Source organism: Capricornis sumatraensis, chromosome 3 (assembly GCF_032405125.1).
Source record: "Capricornis sumatraensis isolate serow.1 chromosome 3, serow.2, whole genome shotgun sequence".
Taxonomy (NCBI): Eukaryota; Metazoa; Chordata; class Mammalia; order Artiodactyla; family Bovidae; genus Capricornis; species Capricornis sumatraensis.
In genome coordinates, this window is record NC_091071.1 from 163,199,460 (window position 1) to 163,216,233 (window position 16,774).

At 44.3% G+C, this 16,774-nt stretch overlaps 1 protein-coding gene across 1 annotated transcript in view; it reads left to right on the plus strand.

Annotated features, from left to right (window-relative positions):
- The window catches only part of CAB39 (calcium binding protein 39), a 52,470-nt gene that overhangs the window by 24,044 nt on the left and 11,652 nt on the right, over positions 1 to 16,774 (plus strand). The window contains exons 3-4 of the mRNA XM_068967612.1: positions 3,272 to 3,390; positions 9,566 to 9,734. Coding sequence (XP_068823713.1) covers positions 3,272 to 3,390; positions 9,566 to 9,734 — 288 coding nt within the window. The remainder of the gene's footprint in view (positions 1 to 3,271; positions 3,391 to 9,565; positions 9,735 to 16,774) is intronic.

Sequence of the window (16,774 nt, forward strand, 5' to 3'; positions counted from 1 at the left end):
TTGTTATTGTTGCCCAAGTTTATACAGCCAAATCAGGCCTTGCTAGATATTTAGTGTATTTATTAGTGAGAAGAATGGACCTTGGTAACAGTCTTGAGTAAACCAGTCTGAGAAGCATATAATGAAGGGCTCTGGCATGGTCATGAGCAGTTCCCCTCTTTGATGCTCTGTTATGGATGTGCTTTGTTTCAACCCCAACATTTATCATCCTGAGGGGCTGGATGTCTGTGCCACTTCAGTTCAGTTGCTCAGTCATGTCCAACTCTTTGTGACCCTGTGGACTGCAGGACACCAGGCCTCCCTGTCCATCACCAACTCCCGGAATTTACTCAAACTCATGTCCATTGAGTTGGTGATGCCATTCAACCATCTCATCCTCTGTCGTCCCCTTCTCCTCCCACCTTCAATCTTTCCCAGCATCAGGGTCTTTTCAAATGAGTCAGTTCTTCAAATCAGGTGGCCAAAGTATTGAGGTTTCAGCCTCAGCATCAGTCCTTCCAATGAATATTCAGAATTGATTTCCTTTAGGATGGACTGGTTGGATCTCCTTGCAGCTCAAGGGACTCTTCAAGAGTCTTCTGCAACACCACAGTTTAAAAGCATCAATTCTTCAATGCTCAGCTTTCTTTATAGTCCAACTCTCACATCCATACATGACTACTGGAAAAACCATAGCTTTGACTAGACAGACCTTTGTCTGTTTAGGTACCTAAAAAAATGGGAGAAAATGACAGACATCTATAGGCAGGTTCAGGCTTCCCACGTGGCACTAGTGGTAAAAAAACCTGTCTGCCAGTGCAAGAGACATAAGAGGCGTGGGTTTGATCCCTGCGTCAGAAAGATCCCCTGGAGGAGGGCATGGCAACCTACTCCAGTATTCTTGCCTGGAGAATCCCAAGGACAGAGGAGCCTGGTGGGCTACAGTCCATAGAGTTGCAAAGAGTCAGACGCGACTGAAGTGACTTAGCATGCACATACAGCCACGTTCAGTTTTGGAGAAGGCTGAAGAAAGTGTGGTTCGTAGGTTACTTGAATGTACTATCAGTAGATAATTAAAAGAGAACAAAATTTATTTCTATCTTTTAGAACAGAGGAACTTCCCTGGTGGTTCAGTGGTTAAGGCTTTGCCTTCCAGTGCAGGGACTGTGGGTTCAATCCCTGGTTAGGGAGCTAATATCTCTCACATGCCTGACAGCCAAAAAACCAAAACATAAAACAGAAGCAATTATGTAACAAACCCAAAGTTTCTTAAATGGACCACATCAAAAGCTCTTTACTAAAAAAAAGAACAGAACTATGATATTTTCATTTGTGTAGCTGATTTCATATATTTTTCATAGAGTGTCAAATTCTAGCAACAATTTTTATTTCCACTGCAAAGGTGGGGATGCATTGGGACCATCCAGTTCCTCCTCCTTTGTCTGCCCATCTTATTCCCCAGCCTGGACCCTGATCTTAATGTTCATATGGGACTTTAGAGACATAAATTTAAAAGAAATGTGTGCCCTTGAGACTGGTTTTCAAGATTGCCGTTACTACCCCTAACCTAGCACAGGCCCCAGGGTGATCTCGGTGCTGGAAAGCTTTAATGTTTCCCTCACTCCCCTGCAGACTTGTCAGCCTTGTAACAAGTGGCCATTCTGAAACTCACTTCTTCATTTGTTGCTTCCTTGTGCAGCTTTCTGATCAAGACAGTTTCACTATATGAAGTTAACAACCACCTATTTTGTTGAGCAAAGTACAGTGGTGGAACTCTGATCTCTGAACTATTGAGTCATGTGATACTTAGTACCTTGACTGTTAATCTATATAAAATTTTTCCCAAGTAGACCTTGTATAATAGGAGGAGATGGGGAATTCCCTGGTGGTCCAGTAGTTAGGACTCTGCACTTTCACTACAAAGGGCCCAGGTTCAATCCCTGATTAGGGAGGTAAGATCCTGCAAGCCACAAGCTGTGCTGACCCCCCCCCCCCAAAAAGAAGGATATGTCTACATGCCATTAAAGCTCAACTTCTTACAGAATTCTTTCATTTTTATTATAATAGCAGAATACAATTTCTCCTCCTTCCATCACTGTTAAAAGGAAGCTGCATGTATTGTTTACAATACGAGCATCCTATTTGAAGCTGCTTGCTCCCTTTGGATGGGAATCAGATCCCTGAACAATGTAAGCATATAGCAAGGCTTTGTTTTCATACCTGAGTCAGCATCGTTCTGAGAATTAGAAATCACTGAGATTATGTGCAGTTTAGGTTTCGCTTTGTCAGCACATTATTCATGTCAAAAATATTTCACTGCTAGAACTTGGAATTACAAAGGAAAAAATAAAATGCAATGTCTATGAATGTTTTAAAGTCAGATACTCAGTCATAATTATAAATACACAGACCCATGATTTGAGTTTATCTGGGAGGGTGGATGGGCATTGGGTATTTAATCAGTATGTTGATTGAGTTTATCTGGGAATGTGGATGGGCTTCCCTGGTGGCTCAGAGGTTAAAGCGTCTGCCTCCAATGCGGGAGACCTGGGTTCAATCCCTGGGTCGGGAAGATCCCCTGGAGAAGGAAATGGCAACCCACTCCTATTCTTGCCTGGAGAATCCCCTGGACGGAGGAGCCTGGTAGGCTACAGTCCATGGGGTCGCAAAGAGTCAGACACGACTGAGCGACTTCACCTCACCTGCCATTGGGTATTTAGTCAGTAACTTGATTTGAGTTTATTTGGGAGCATGAATGGTCATTGGGTATTTAGTCAGTACCTTGATTTGAGTTCTGTTTGGGAGCATGGGGGGCATGGGTGTTTAGTCAGTACCTTGATTTGAATTTATCTGGGAGTGTGGACAGGCATTGGGTATTTAGTCAGTACCTTGACCTGAGTTTATCTGGGAGCATGGCTGGGCATTGGGTGTTTAGTCAGTACCTTGATTTGAGTTTATCTGGGAGCATGGATGGGCATTGGGTGTTTAGTCAGTACCTTGATTTGAGTTTATCTGGGAGCATGGATGGGCATTGGGTGTTTAGTCAGTACCTTGATTTGAGTTTATCTGGGAGCATGGATGGGCATTGGGTATTTAGTCAGTACCTTGATTTGAGTTTATCTGGGAGCATGGATGGGCATTGGGTATTTAGTCAGTACTTTGATTTGAGTTTATCTGGGAGTGTGGACAGGCATTGGGTGTTTAGTCAGTACCTTGGTTTGCATTTATCTGGGAGTGTGGACAGGCATTGGGTATTTAGTCAGGCATTTTGCTATTTTTGTTTCCCTAATAGGGCAAGAAAGACGTGGCTCAAATTTTCAACAATATTCTCAGAAGACAAATTGGTACAAGAACTCCTACTGTTGAATACATCTGCACCCAGCAGAATATTTTGTTCATGTTGTTGAAAGGGTATGTATAATGTAATAAAATTGATATTTTTGACTTTAAAAATAAAAAGGGAAAGATGATTGTGGGCAAAAGCAGGATGGTGAATGTGGGAAAGCATTTTCTCTGTAGTTCCATCAACTCCTTTTCAGGTAGTTCTTGATTACGTTTCCCCCCTTAAAATTCAGCCTGTAAACTAAACAGAATTTGAAGATGCCCAGGGGATTTTAAAGTTAGTGAATTATGAGCCTTAAAATCTCAAACCTCAAGAAAAAAATAAGTCCTCTGTGGTCTTGTTTCTGTTCTCTAAGATGTAAAAACCTTAATTGTATAAAATACCAGCTAAATAAGTCATATACCTAAAGACCTCTTCTTTGGACATAGACGCACACTGTCTGGCAGTAAAGGCTGCCCAGTAAATGGAGCGTGGGTGCTGCAGCACTTAGCCTTGTTCAGTCAGCAGCAACAGAGTACGTGTTCATGCTGTGCTTCCTTTGCTTTTCACCTGCGTGTGTCCACCCACTAACCCACTTAGTTTGGTAATCCACAGTGCATCTTCCTGGCATTACTGCTGAACTAAGCAATCATTTATCTTTGGATAGATGTCAGTTTCCAAAAATTAAAAAACCAAAAAAGCCTTAAAATTGCAACATTTTTTAAAAATCCTCTTCTCCCTCATCACTGATTGGCAAGGTAGCCTCCTGTTGTTTCACACCAGGGTTTGCCAGCTCTGGGTACGTGTGCATTGGCAGGGTTCTGTTAAATTGGTGGGCAAGCGTTTTATTGGCATGACTGTTGGCATGAATCAGCTTGCTGTCCTACCTCAGCCTTATAGCTTGCCTCACTCTGATTCATATCTCTCTGGTTTAACACTTCCTCCAAGTCCAGACTTGTTTAGACAGAGCATGCGTCAGTGCCTGTGTTGGATGCCAGCATTCCATTTCCTTCTTTCTAGTTCTAACTGTCCATGATGCTTCTTCAGATGTTGCTGTACGGAATTTTTGGCATCCAGTATTTTGTTGTATCAATCCAGAGCTGCCTGTATGAACATGTAGTGAGTAGTCTGAAATTTTGGTGTTCTTGGGGCAGCTTCCGGATGCCTTTGTGTATTTTTAAAGCCAGTATTCCTTTTTTCATAGAAAGCAGTGATTATTAAAATCTGTGAATTAGTTAGCTCTGCCTGTGTTTACTGTCAAGTGGCCAGGGTTATGAGAGGAACATTGCTGAATGTCATGTAAGACTTTTGAGGCACTGTTTAAAGAAGGGTTTAAAGCTCTCAACTGAGCTGGCCAGAGCAGAAACCTCAGCTTAGGGAGGTGAGGAGAAGCATCATGGAGAAGCCACTGGTGTTGGGACCCCACTCCACCACCCCTTTTAGTTTTTATTGTGGAAAATATACATAAGACTGGGGAATAATATAGCAAGCCCTTTCCTAGCCATGACCAGGTTTCAGCAGTTATTAACATCTTGTTGATATTTAACAAATTATTAACATTCCTGTTTCATTTATTTCTTGTCTCCTGTTTCTCCTCCCCACGTACAACATCATTTCCATATCATAATCATAATATCACTTAAAAACCTAAGCATAAAATAATACCCTGTAAGTGTTCAGATTTCCTTGATTTCCACCAAAAATGTTGTTTTTCAGGTTGTTTGAATCAGTCTTCAAGCATAGTCCGCAGACTGAATTTGGTTGATATGACTCTTTTTTTTTTTTTTTAATATGAGTCTTAATCGCTTTTAATCTGTAATAGTTCTTGCCCTCTTCTTTTAATACTATTATTTGTTGAAGCAACTGGGCCATTTGTTTTATAGAAAAATCTCATGTTTGGTGTTTCATGCTGTGGTTTCACACATAACCATATTCCTCTATCCTCTGTTCTTTTGCATTTGGTTAGATTCAGCCTCAGTTGAGGGGGTGGGAACAGGAATTCTTCATGGATGGGGCTGTGTGCTTCTGTTGGGCAGTGCTGGTTGTCTTTCTTCTGCTGATGTTAGATTGATCGATCAGTGGATGCAGATGATGTCAGCCTGTCCATTATAAAGTTCTCCATCAACCCTGTACCTAATGGTTTTACTATCCATTTAGGATCATTCAGTTCAGTTCAGTCACTCAGTTGTGTCCGACTCTTTGTGACCCCGTGAACCGCAGCACACCAGGCCTCCCTGTCCATCACCAACTCCTGGAGTTCACCCAAACTCATGTTCATTGAGTCAGTGATGCCATCCAACCATCTCATCCTCTGTCGTCCCGTTCTCCTCCTGCCTTCAATCTTTCCCAGCATCAGGGTCTTTGCAAGTGAGTCAGCTCTTTGCATCAGGTGGCCAAAGTATTGGAGTTTCAGCTTCAACATCAGTCCTTCCAATGAACACCCAGGACTGATCTCCTTTAGGATGGACTGGTTGGATCTCCTTGCAGTCCAAGGGACTCTCAAGAGTCTTCTCCAACACCATAGTTCAAAAGCATCAATTCTTTGGTGCTCAGCTTTCTTTATAGTCCAACTCTCACATCCATACATGACCACTGGAAAAACCATAGCCTTGACTAGACGGACCTTTGTTGACAAAGTAATGTCTCTGCTTTTTAATATGCTATCTAGGTTGGTCATAACCTTCCTTCCAAGGAATAACTGTCTTTTAATTTCATTGCTGCAGTCACCATCTGCAATGATTTTGGAGCCCCAGAAAATAAAGTCAGCCACTGTTTTCCACTATTTCCCCATCTATTTGCCATGAAATGATGGGACCAGATGCCATGATCTTCGTTTTCTGAGTGTTGAGCTTTAAGCCAACTTTTTCACTTTCCTCTTTCACTTTCATCAAGAGGCTCTTTAGTTCTTTTTCACTTTCTGCCATAAGGGTGGTGTCATTTGAATTACTGAAGTTATTGATATTTCTCCCGGCAATCTTGATTCCAGCTTGTGCTTCATCCAGCCCAGTGTTTCTCATGATGTACTCTGTTGTCTAGGTTCAAAATGATGATGTCCTAATTCTCTTATTCCTTCTCTATATATCAAGTGTTTCATGACTTCTGTAGGAAAGACAGAATACATGCTTGCCTTTTTTCTACATTATCATTTTTTGGTATAATCAGTTGATGCCCTAGCCACTTTCTTAAGTCAGCAATGAGTATGTTATTGTTTTAAGCATCATTATGCATTTAAGCATCAAACCTGAAGTTTTAATCAGATTTTAAAATATGTTTGTGTCTCAAACCCTTTCAGTCATTATGACCATGTTTTTATGTCCAGATTGCCCCATCTTGGGCACTCCTTCAAACTGGCTCCTGTGTCCTTTTGGCAAGACCCCCTTAAGTCTTTGATAGCTTCCTTGCTGTCTGGCACAAGACATCCAGTGCTCATTTTGTATGGGTTTCTTCCTCAGACCTAGAAACAGGCATTTCTTCCAGTAATTTTTTTTTTCCAATTCAGGAGCTTAAAATGATTCTTCTTGCTAATTACACAGACTCACGTCTGGACTTCCCCACGTCACAGCAGCGCCCTGTGATTTTTCTGTTTTTTTTTTTTTTCCCCAGAAATTCCCTGGAGGTTCAGTGGTTAGGACTCAGCACTGCTGAGGCCCGTGTTCAGTCCCTGGTCAGGGAACTAATGAAAACCATGCAGCACAGCCAAAAAGGAAAAAAAAAGAAGAAAGAAATTTTCCTTCACTTGTTTATTAATTAGTTCAGACTGTTTTCAACACAATGTGATTATCCACTCAGGCTACAAGTATTCTGATGTTAGACATTTTGAGGAGTGACGCTGCTGGTATTAGTGTGCCTTTGGAAAAAACCGTGTTACTTGTGTTAGCCTGCATCTGGAGGCAGTCATTTTTTCACTGTCGATTTAAATGTTAATGTGCTCTCCTGCCTAGTGCTAACAGGTTGTACAGCATAACTGTTTGCCTTGTACTCGGTGGTTTATGGTTTAATCATTTAAGGCCAGCTTGACAAACGGCCATCAAAACCTGCCCGACTTGTTGTACCAAATTGTCTCGCCCTCGTCTTTCTAGTCTCCTGCCTGTTTGAGAGTGGCAGGGAGGAAGCTGTGTGCGCGGCCATTTTGTGAGCAGACGTTTTAGTCACCTCGGAGCCTGTCACCGTTCTAGCTGCCATGCCGCCAGTGGCACAGAGGAGTGTGGTTTTGGTGGTGGTGAGGGCGTGCGGTGAACACGTGTACAGCAGGAGGGCAGTCCTACCAGAGAACACTCGCAGAGGGTTTCGGGGGTGAAATGCGGGTCAGTCCGGAAGGAAGGGCTTGCCAGCAGACGTGGACGTAGGCTTGAGGCTCCAGATGGTTTCAGATTTGCACAGGCAGAAACAAGAGAGTTAGAGAGGGGCAGAATGAGCACAGTGACTGGCAGCGGTGGGGGGATCGGAAGGTCTTGTGGCGTAGTGGGGATGGTGGCGCACCAGCGGCGTTGCTGTGACGGGAAGCCGTGACGGGAAGCCCAGACGTGAGTCCGTGTAATTAGCAGGAAGAATCATTTTAAGCTCCTGAGTTGGGAAAGGCTGCTGATGCGCTTGGATGGAGGAGTCTGGTGGGCTGCAGTCCATGAGGTCGCTGAGAGCCTGACACGATGGGGCCACTTCACTTTCACTGATACACTAGTCGGATAGATTTGTTAAGGCAGAGTTTGAACAAAGATACTGATTAGGGGCACTCAGGTGACCAGGGATGACTTCATGCAGCACTGGGTACAAGAAAATGAAACTGAAATATTGCAGAGGAGCATTAGAAAGGAGTGATGACGCTGAAGATGGGAAGACTGGGAGTGGACAAAGAGGGCAGTGTTCAGATCTGTGCGGTTCAACACCGTTCTTACTAACAGCATGTAATTATTTATTTTAAACTTAAATGACATTTAAAATTCAGTCCCTGAGTCATAGTAGCCAGATGTCAAGTGCTCAGTAGACGGCAAAGATAGAGAACATTTCCATTATCAAAGAAAGTTGTGTAAGACCTGTTTTAGACCCAGATGTCTGAAGCAAAATAGTGATGCTATATTAGACACATCAAGTTTATGGAATTGTCCAAAAGCAACAGAAAATAACTTCACTACAGTTCAGGGTGGATCTGGGCTGGGGCAATTTGGGAGCCATGGTGGGAACTGTGAGATCTTAGGGGTCAGAGCAATGGAAGAAAGACTTCAGCCAGGCAAGAAATAAGAACAGAGGAGGTAGAAAGGAGAACTGGGGGTCTTGCTTTCATTTTTTAAAGAAAGAGATGCAGAGGTCTGCATTGTCCAGAAATTAAAAGCAGAATTTCTATTAGAAGATCATTTGTTTCAGCCACGAGGTCTTTGGATTCAGTGGCAGGAAACTGAAGGTGGCTGTGAGTGGGGAAGGAGATTCAGCCTGAGTGTGCAAGTGTGAGAGGAAGTAGAGTGACGGGGTGACGTGTGTGAGCAGATGGCAGACAGTCCAGTCCGAGAGGTTTGGTGCACATCAGAATGGAGAAGGCTGCTGTGTTGAGAGGAGAACGAGATTCTCTTTTGATCAGGGGGAAGGAAGAGGCGAACGACCTTGAGATGGAGTAGAGGAAGTCTGTGTGGAGAGCTGAGGAGGAGTACATGGAGCCCGAGTCTACTTGAGAGCCCTCAGGCCCCATGACAAGGCACTTGGTGACATCCTCAAGACCAGGCTTTCGGCTCTAGCGTTTATGTGTTGCCAACAGTCTTAGAAGCTCTGGCCTTTATGTGTTGCCAACAGTCTTGGAAGTACTATTTTGAGTATTAAATTGAAACAATGAAGTGTAAATGCTGTATAATTTGATAGACCCATTTAGATACTGTGACTTTAGGAAACTTACGTTTCTATTGTTTTTCAATTCAGTGTTTGGTTTTTCTGAAATGTTGAGAGCACCTCAGGTGAACTAAACCCTCTTTGGAGGTGTGACCCTGAATACCTCCCTTCAAGTCTTTTAACTGAAGGAATGAGCTTTTACCCACATACTCACTGTCAAGGCTGTCGCTTTTCTTGGTGTTGAAGCGGTCACCACCCACTGACGCATGTGTGCCCTCCAGACTCACCCCTCTGAGCACATACTCTCTGCTGAGAGAGATGCACCTTGTAACCTTCTCTGTCACTTAGTTGGAACATGTCTGAAACTTCCTGTTCTAGAAACTGGAACTGTTGGGAGTTTGAAAAGAACAGTGATGGGGGGAAAGCAGTCATATTTGTCTTTTCTTTTTGCAGGTATGAATCTCCAGAAATAGCCCTAAATTGTGGAATAATGTTAAGAGAATGCATCAGACATGAACCACTTGCAAAAATCATTTTGTGGTCGGAACAGTTTTATGATTTCTTCAGATATGTTGAAATGTCAACATTTGACATAGCTTCAGATGCATTTGCCACATTCAAGGTAACAAAAACTGTAGAATTCTAAATAGATATACAAGTGAGATTAACAGGTGTGCTGTTCTTTCCTAAACGTTCTGTACCCTCCAGAGCTACACATGGCTGCCCTCTAGTGGGAAGACAGCAGACATATTTTATATGTGTGTTTGTGACTCAGGTATGTGCAGCTCTGATAGGGTGGAAAAGTTAAGGCTCTCAAGTCTGTCTAAAAGGCATAAGTCCTGTATGGTCAAAGGTACACTTTATGTTAAATTCCCCATCGAATACAGTATATAGGTATACAGTGTATGTGAAAATCAGATTGTCTCCTGTGTTGGAACATAGTGCAGCAGTTTCTTTTTAAGCATCAGACAGAGTAGTTGGCTTCCATCCAGGGCTATAGCAGTTTGGATTACACATATCTTCAAATAGTAGATCCACCTTCAGGACAGATGACCCTGTTGTGAACAGGCCCAAGGGCACAGCGCGCTGCTCTCACCCGTCTCATGCTCGGAACAGAGCTGTTTATTAAACACAGGGTGCAGGGGTGCAGAATCGCCAGCAGTGTGTTCCCCCGCCTTACCCCTCTGTTGTGTGTTTGTATAAATTAAAGACACATGATATGACATCAGTGTACGGCATGCACATTTTGTTTTGAATTGCAAGGTTCTGGGCTGTTTAAGGTATGTGAATAAAGCAGTGATGCTTATTAGTGCTTTTCATAGTGAGAGCAAGCCTTTATATGCTGCTGTTGTTCAGTCACTAAGTCGTGTCCAACTCTTTGTCACCCGATGAACTGCGGCACACCAGGCTTCCCACCCTTCTCTATCTCCCGAGTTGGCACAGACTATGTCCATTGAGTCAGTGATGTCACTATCTCATCCTCTGTGTTACATGTTAACATTCCCTTATATAAAATGTCTGACCTCCTGAGTATTTAGAACTGCAATTTCAATATTTTCAGAATTTAATAATCCAGCATAGACTACTGTGCTTGCGAACCATAAACACTGTCACCGTGAGAAACAGCCACTGTTATTGTAAACATTCAGTTTCATGTGTAAAGACCCATCTAGACTATGAGCACATGCCTTGGTCTTTGAATAAAATGTGTTCCTCCAGTAGAAGGAACACCCTTAAAATAGGGCGAAAGCCTGGAAGCCTGGGGCTTCACACTGAATGAGAGTAAGGTAATAATGTGAAAGGTACCTAGGGTATATTCAAGATGTCAGAAACCTTTAGGTATGACCTCAGTTATTTATATGTTAATGTACAAAGCAAGGGCTTCCCAGTTGGTTTACTGGTAAAGAATCCACCTGCCAATGCAGGAGACGCCTGTTCGATCCCTGGGTCGGGAAGATCCCCTGGAGAAAGAAAGGGCACTCCAGTATTCTTGCCTGTAAAATCCCATGGACAGAGGAGCCTGGCGGGCTACAGTCCATGGGGTTGCAAAAAGTGGGACACAGTTGAGCAACTGAGCACACACATGTACAAAGCAAAGTGAAATGAGTTTGAGCTTATAGCGTGGAGTGATAAACATGACATCGTAGGTATCACTGCACTTGGTGGGTTGGGACTCCTGATTGGGACGTACCGGTGGAAGGGGACACCCCATTCAGAAGCAGCAGACCTGTTATGAGGGAGGTGTAGCAGCACCAGGTGTCAGGAAGGGATGCTCCTGTGTGGGAAGCAAGCCGGAAGCCTGAGCGCAGGACCCTGGGAGGAGGAGGGCGAGGGCAGAGGAGAGGAGCAGCAGCAGGCTGGGAGAGTTCAGCTGGTCCGCCTGACTGAGGACGCGAGGGACATGCCCCTAGCACAGACAGCACAGCTGAGGTGAGAGGCGCCCTAACTCTGCCAGAAGCGTGAGTCCCAGTCTCTGAAGGTCTGATTGGCCTTGCGGATGATTCTGTCTCAGTACCTTGCTGGGTCCTGGTCGCCAGAGATGGAGAGACTGAGCAGAGTCAGGCAGGTGTTCTCTACCTGAAGAAGGGAAACTTTTAAAACCTGGTAGGATTCTAAGGGTGAGCTCTGGAGGAGAGAGCTCTAGAGCAGTGAGGAATGGGCTTGGCTCCTGTGTCTCAGCTACTCCTGATAGAAGGGAGAGAGCCCGCCAAGAGGCAGAAGGAAGTAGGGCCTAGAATTAAGAGTGTTTCAGGAGAGGCACAGGCCTGTCAAACAGACTGAAGCTCCCTCCTCACCCTTCCGTAAGAAGTCTGGTCAGGGCAGGGAGGAAGATGGGCAGGGCTGGTCTGACCTCCACGCCAGAGGTGCTGATAAGGGAAGGAGGTTGCTCCTCTTCCGGTGTACTGGTGGCCTCTTGGCAGAGGACACTTTTTATAATGGAAAAAATCGATCCGTGGTTCATGCTCTCCTTTGAGAATGACCAGAGCTACCTTCCCAGAAAATGCACTCCACACACAAAAACTTTCGAACAAATGCAGCTCATCCGTAACCCTGGACGAGGAGGAACAGGTGCTGAGTCTTAAAGGGAAATTAAAACTACCTGCTTGAAATACGTCTACTGTTCAGAGCTTGAATGAATGGGATACTGAGATAGTAAATCAGTGCCCAAATATTTGTTTGTGATTTTTTTTTTTAAGAGGAATGAAGGAGACAGGGAGGGGTATCAGAAGGCCAACAAATATATTTCCCATTTTCCAGAGTAAAAGAAGGTAGAGTCCCCAGAGGCTGGTGGAGCTTGGAGCTTGATATTATACCTGTGTAAGGTTCTAGAAAATATTACTGCTAAAGAGATGATTTCTGAGCATTTTGGAAAGGAAACCGTGTACCCACAGCCAGCATGGATTCACTAAGAGTAAGTTCAGTCATGCTAATCTCATAGACACGTGTAGATCAGGGGGCGAAGGGCGTGGCTGCCTGGATTCAGTTCTCTGCTCTGAGACTGGTTTAACCTGTCTTTGCATCTGTCAGAATGTAGGTGACAATACGAGTATGTTCAGGTTATTAGGTCTTCACATAGTCTATGCGCAGAGAACAGTAGCTATTAGAATTATTCCTTTATATGTTAGATGTTGAATGATTGTACAGGTCTGTAACAGACCTGTAAAACAGTGAAAAACTAGGAGCTGGATGGAGTTTCAGGGTAGCAATTCATAATTAATTGAACACCATATCCATAAGGTGCCAGAAAATGGATTGCCACCATCCTGGAGAGAAATCTTTAGTGGATTTGTCTTCGCTTAGCACAGCTGAAGATTGTTATTAAAGACTCAGATAAAAGGTGACAACAAGTATATGCCACAAAGGAATAGAAAGCAGATCGCAGAGGTCCTGAAATAGGCTTCATAAAGATCCAGAGAGGCCAGAATATATAACAGGCTGAAGTTAAATACAGATAAACTGAGGTCTTCAACACAACACTAAAGCAATTATCCTCCAATTAGAAAAAAATTTTAAGTATTAAAAAACCCTCAAAAACTGAGGTCTTCCACCTGAGGACCCATCTTTGTAAATAAGAGATGTGAGAATAAGGCATAATAACAAGAAATAATACTAAATGTAGTCATTACACAGTGTAATAATTACTAAAATGTAGGTAACTTCATATCATATTCAAACTACGCTATGAAGGAAGTATTATTATTATCTTCTTTACACACGAGGAAATGGAAACCTTGAAAAATGTTGGATGAAGTCAGACAATAAATGGGGAAGCCAGAATTTGAACCCAGGCAGTCTGACTGGAGAGCTGACCCTGAGTAAACAAAATTCTGTAAAAGTCCAGTAAAATTAAGCAGTATGATGATGCTGCCCCAAAGCTACCTGTGACTACATAACGTGTGACTTAAGGAGCCTGCTGATGGTCTCGTCCCACTGGAAGCTTATAAAGTACCAGCAGCGCACACGTGTTCCAGGTGCTGTGCTTTTCAGAGGCACACGGACTAGTAGATGACTTTCAGAAGACAGCAGATGGTGAGGGGAACTCAGAACCTGTCATCTGAGGTGTGCTTAAAGGAACTGGACATATTTAGCCTGGAGAAGAGAAGACTCGACAGGGACTTGCCAAGAGAGCACTGCTTGTATTTAGAGTGGGTCCTCAAGGAAATGGATTCCACCTAGTTCTGTGACTCTTTACGGTTTTCTAGAAGTAGCCTGGGGTTAAGTTTTAACTCTACCGCAGGAGGAACTTTCTAACTTTCGGAGCTCCAGAGATGAACCACACAGTTGGAAGAATTGAGTCTCTTGTCTTCGGACATACACAGTCATCAAGTACAACACTGGGCCAGACGGCTTGCTGAGGCTCTCTGAAAACAAGCCCCCTGGGTCAGCAGCATTTCTTCAGGGATTCCAGGGCCATCTTTGTCACGTGATGTTTGGGACCCAAAACTCACGTAACTTGTAGGAATCTTTTTAATTCAGTCCGCCCTGAAAGTTGGCTGCTCCATCTGCTGGACTTGGGAGATGACCCCTGACCTGTCTCTGGGTCATGCCAGGGCTTGGCCATATGGGAATTTAGATAGGTTGGGAAGTCAGACCTCATGCTCTTTGCGTCCCCTGCTGGCTGACCCGGCCACTCTGCTGATGTGGGACCATGTGCGCCCTGTCAGCTTTGCCAGTCGCTCACCAGATTTCGACTACATGACCGCTTCCCTTTGTTTTCTAGTCTTTCGGTTCCTGTGCTCTCCCCACCTCATCCCCACACACAGCCCACAGCCTGGTTTGAGCTCGCCAAGCTCTTGGCTCTAGTCCCGAGGGTAGGGTTTTTTCCCGTCTCTCAGGAGAGAGACACATTGCCCAAGTCCCCACCTCTTTTCCCAGCTTAGTATCAGCCTTTTTCCTCTGTGCCGGCTCTCAAGAATTACTCCTTCCCTGCTAGATTTTTACTGTCTGCTCCAGGCCCTGATCTGCCATTTATTAGGAAGGACTTCCCTCCTCCAAAGCATTGGGGTCAGGCTCCTGCTTGAGCAGTCTCAGCAACCCTTTTCCAGTCTCTCTCCTCCCCCAAGGCTCCAGAGATGTGATCCCTAGGTTGGCAGTGGTTTCCTGAGCCTCCTGGTCTGTCTAAACTGAATGGAAACAGGTAGAATCTCTGATGAGGGTGTACTGGACATTCCCCCTTGCTGTGTGTGGCCCAACTGTGAGCCTCTTGCTCCTACTGGAAATACAGCTCTCAGGATAAACAGTCACCTTATTCAGACCAAAAAGAAAAACACTTGTACAGCATGTTTAGGATCTTTGTTTTTCAGAGAAATACTTTCTACCTCCCTGTACCCAAGAATCCAACCCCAGTTGAGAGCTGTTGCCTCTGAGATGCCTCCTTTCTCTTTGGTCAGATCATGACGGAGCAGTGAGCACTTGGTTCCCAGCCCTGTACTTGCTCAGAGTGGCCTCCAGAAAGACTTAGCCACAGAGTAGATGAGACACTCAGTCTTGCATGGATCCAGACACAGCAGTCTTTAAATTTGCTTATTCGTTGTTCATTCCACAAGTCTCTTGACTGCTTGCTCATGTTGAGCGCTGTTCTTTAGGTTCTGGGGATCAGCAGTGATCTTTTTCGTTTGTTTGTTTTCAGGAGATTTTTTGGGGGGTGGGCCATGCTGTGAGGCTTGCAGGATCCTAGCTCCTTGACCAGGGATCAAATCAGGGCCCCCTGCAGTGGAAACATGAAGTCCTAACCACTTGACCACCAGGAAACTCTGGTTTAGCAGTGATCTGCCCAGACAAACCCCTGCCCTTGAGGTCCTAACTCAGGGGAGAGCTGTCATAGACCACATGTTATAGACATAGCACTTTACATTGAGAGTAGCATGTTAGAGGCAGGACACTACTTAACAAGTATTCTTGATATATTCCCTTAAAGTTCTCATGTTCCTCTCTCCTTCACATAAGACCCTATGGGACAATATAAATATATTAGAATAACATAAATTCTTCTAGCCCTGCCATCTCCTCCTTCCCCATATTTCTTCCCAGATTCTTGAAGTTACTCAGACTCCAGGTTTTCTCATTTTGCCTGCTTAATCTCCAAAGGACACTTGGGGGAAATCTTCCATGGGCATAGGATGCATACCCTATCCAGCAGTTTGAACACCTGTAAATCTTTAGGGTGGGGTTAGAAGCCTAGAAACATTCTTCAAAGATTGCTTAATGTGGTGTGTTCCCAAACATGTTCCTGGATTCTGTTGGTTCATTCATTTATTTATTAAATATTAAGCTCTTACTATGTGCTGGTTACTGCATAGGTGCTGGGAATTCAGAGATCAGTAAAAATAGACATGACCTTGTGTTTATAGAATTTATAGCCTACCCTGAGAGAGATGTTAAGAGCATAATGCCACAGATGTCAGGTTGTAACTGTGACCATGCTTTGCTGCTGGTGACCAGTCAGGAAGGGTTCCCCAGGGAGGTGATGTGTGTGTCAGGGTCTGAAAGTAGGAAGTAACTGGGCCAGGGGCAAGCCCGTGCAGAGCAGCACTACCAGGGCAGGATGCTAACGAGCAGGCATCAGAAGAACTCCCTCCAAAACCCCCTGAGACCCGAGGGGCTCGTTTCCATGAGGGAACCAAAGCTGCAGCCCTTTCCTCCTTTGTTGACCATGGAACATTCCTTAGGGCATTTCTCAGGACATACTTCAGGAAACACTAGTCATTGTAACCTAAACAGCAGAGAAAACAAGTGAAGGAAAGTTGGTTCAGAGAAGGGACTATTGACACTGACCTCTCAGGTCAGCAGCTCTAGAGGAATTGTGCTCCTGAGTTCCCTGAAGATTGCTGTCACCTGTGTCCATTCTCTTCCCACCTGGTGAGTCCATGGCTAGTCCATTGCTGACTCTAGGTCCTTGAAGGTAGGGACCACCTCTTTTTGTCTTTGTAGCCCCAGGACCTAGACCTTTATCTGGCACATGGGAGATGTTTTGTGAATGAAAGACCCTTGAGTAATTTCCAGGGACATCCCTGGGGTCAGGCATAAGCTCTGTTTCACAGGGACATGGAATTGGACTCTACTGTTCATAACTTTTGGTTCTATATGTTTGCAGCATGAGTCTGTTTATTTTGGAGCTAATATTTATGATGGGGCTTTTAAAAGAGACCCTACCTCTGCAAA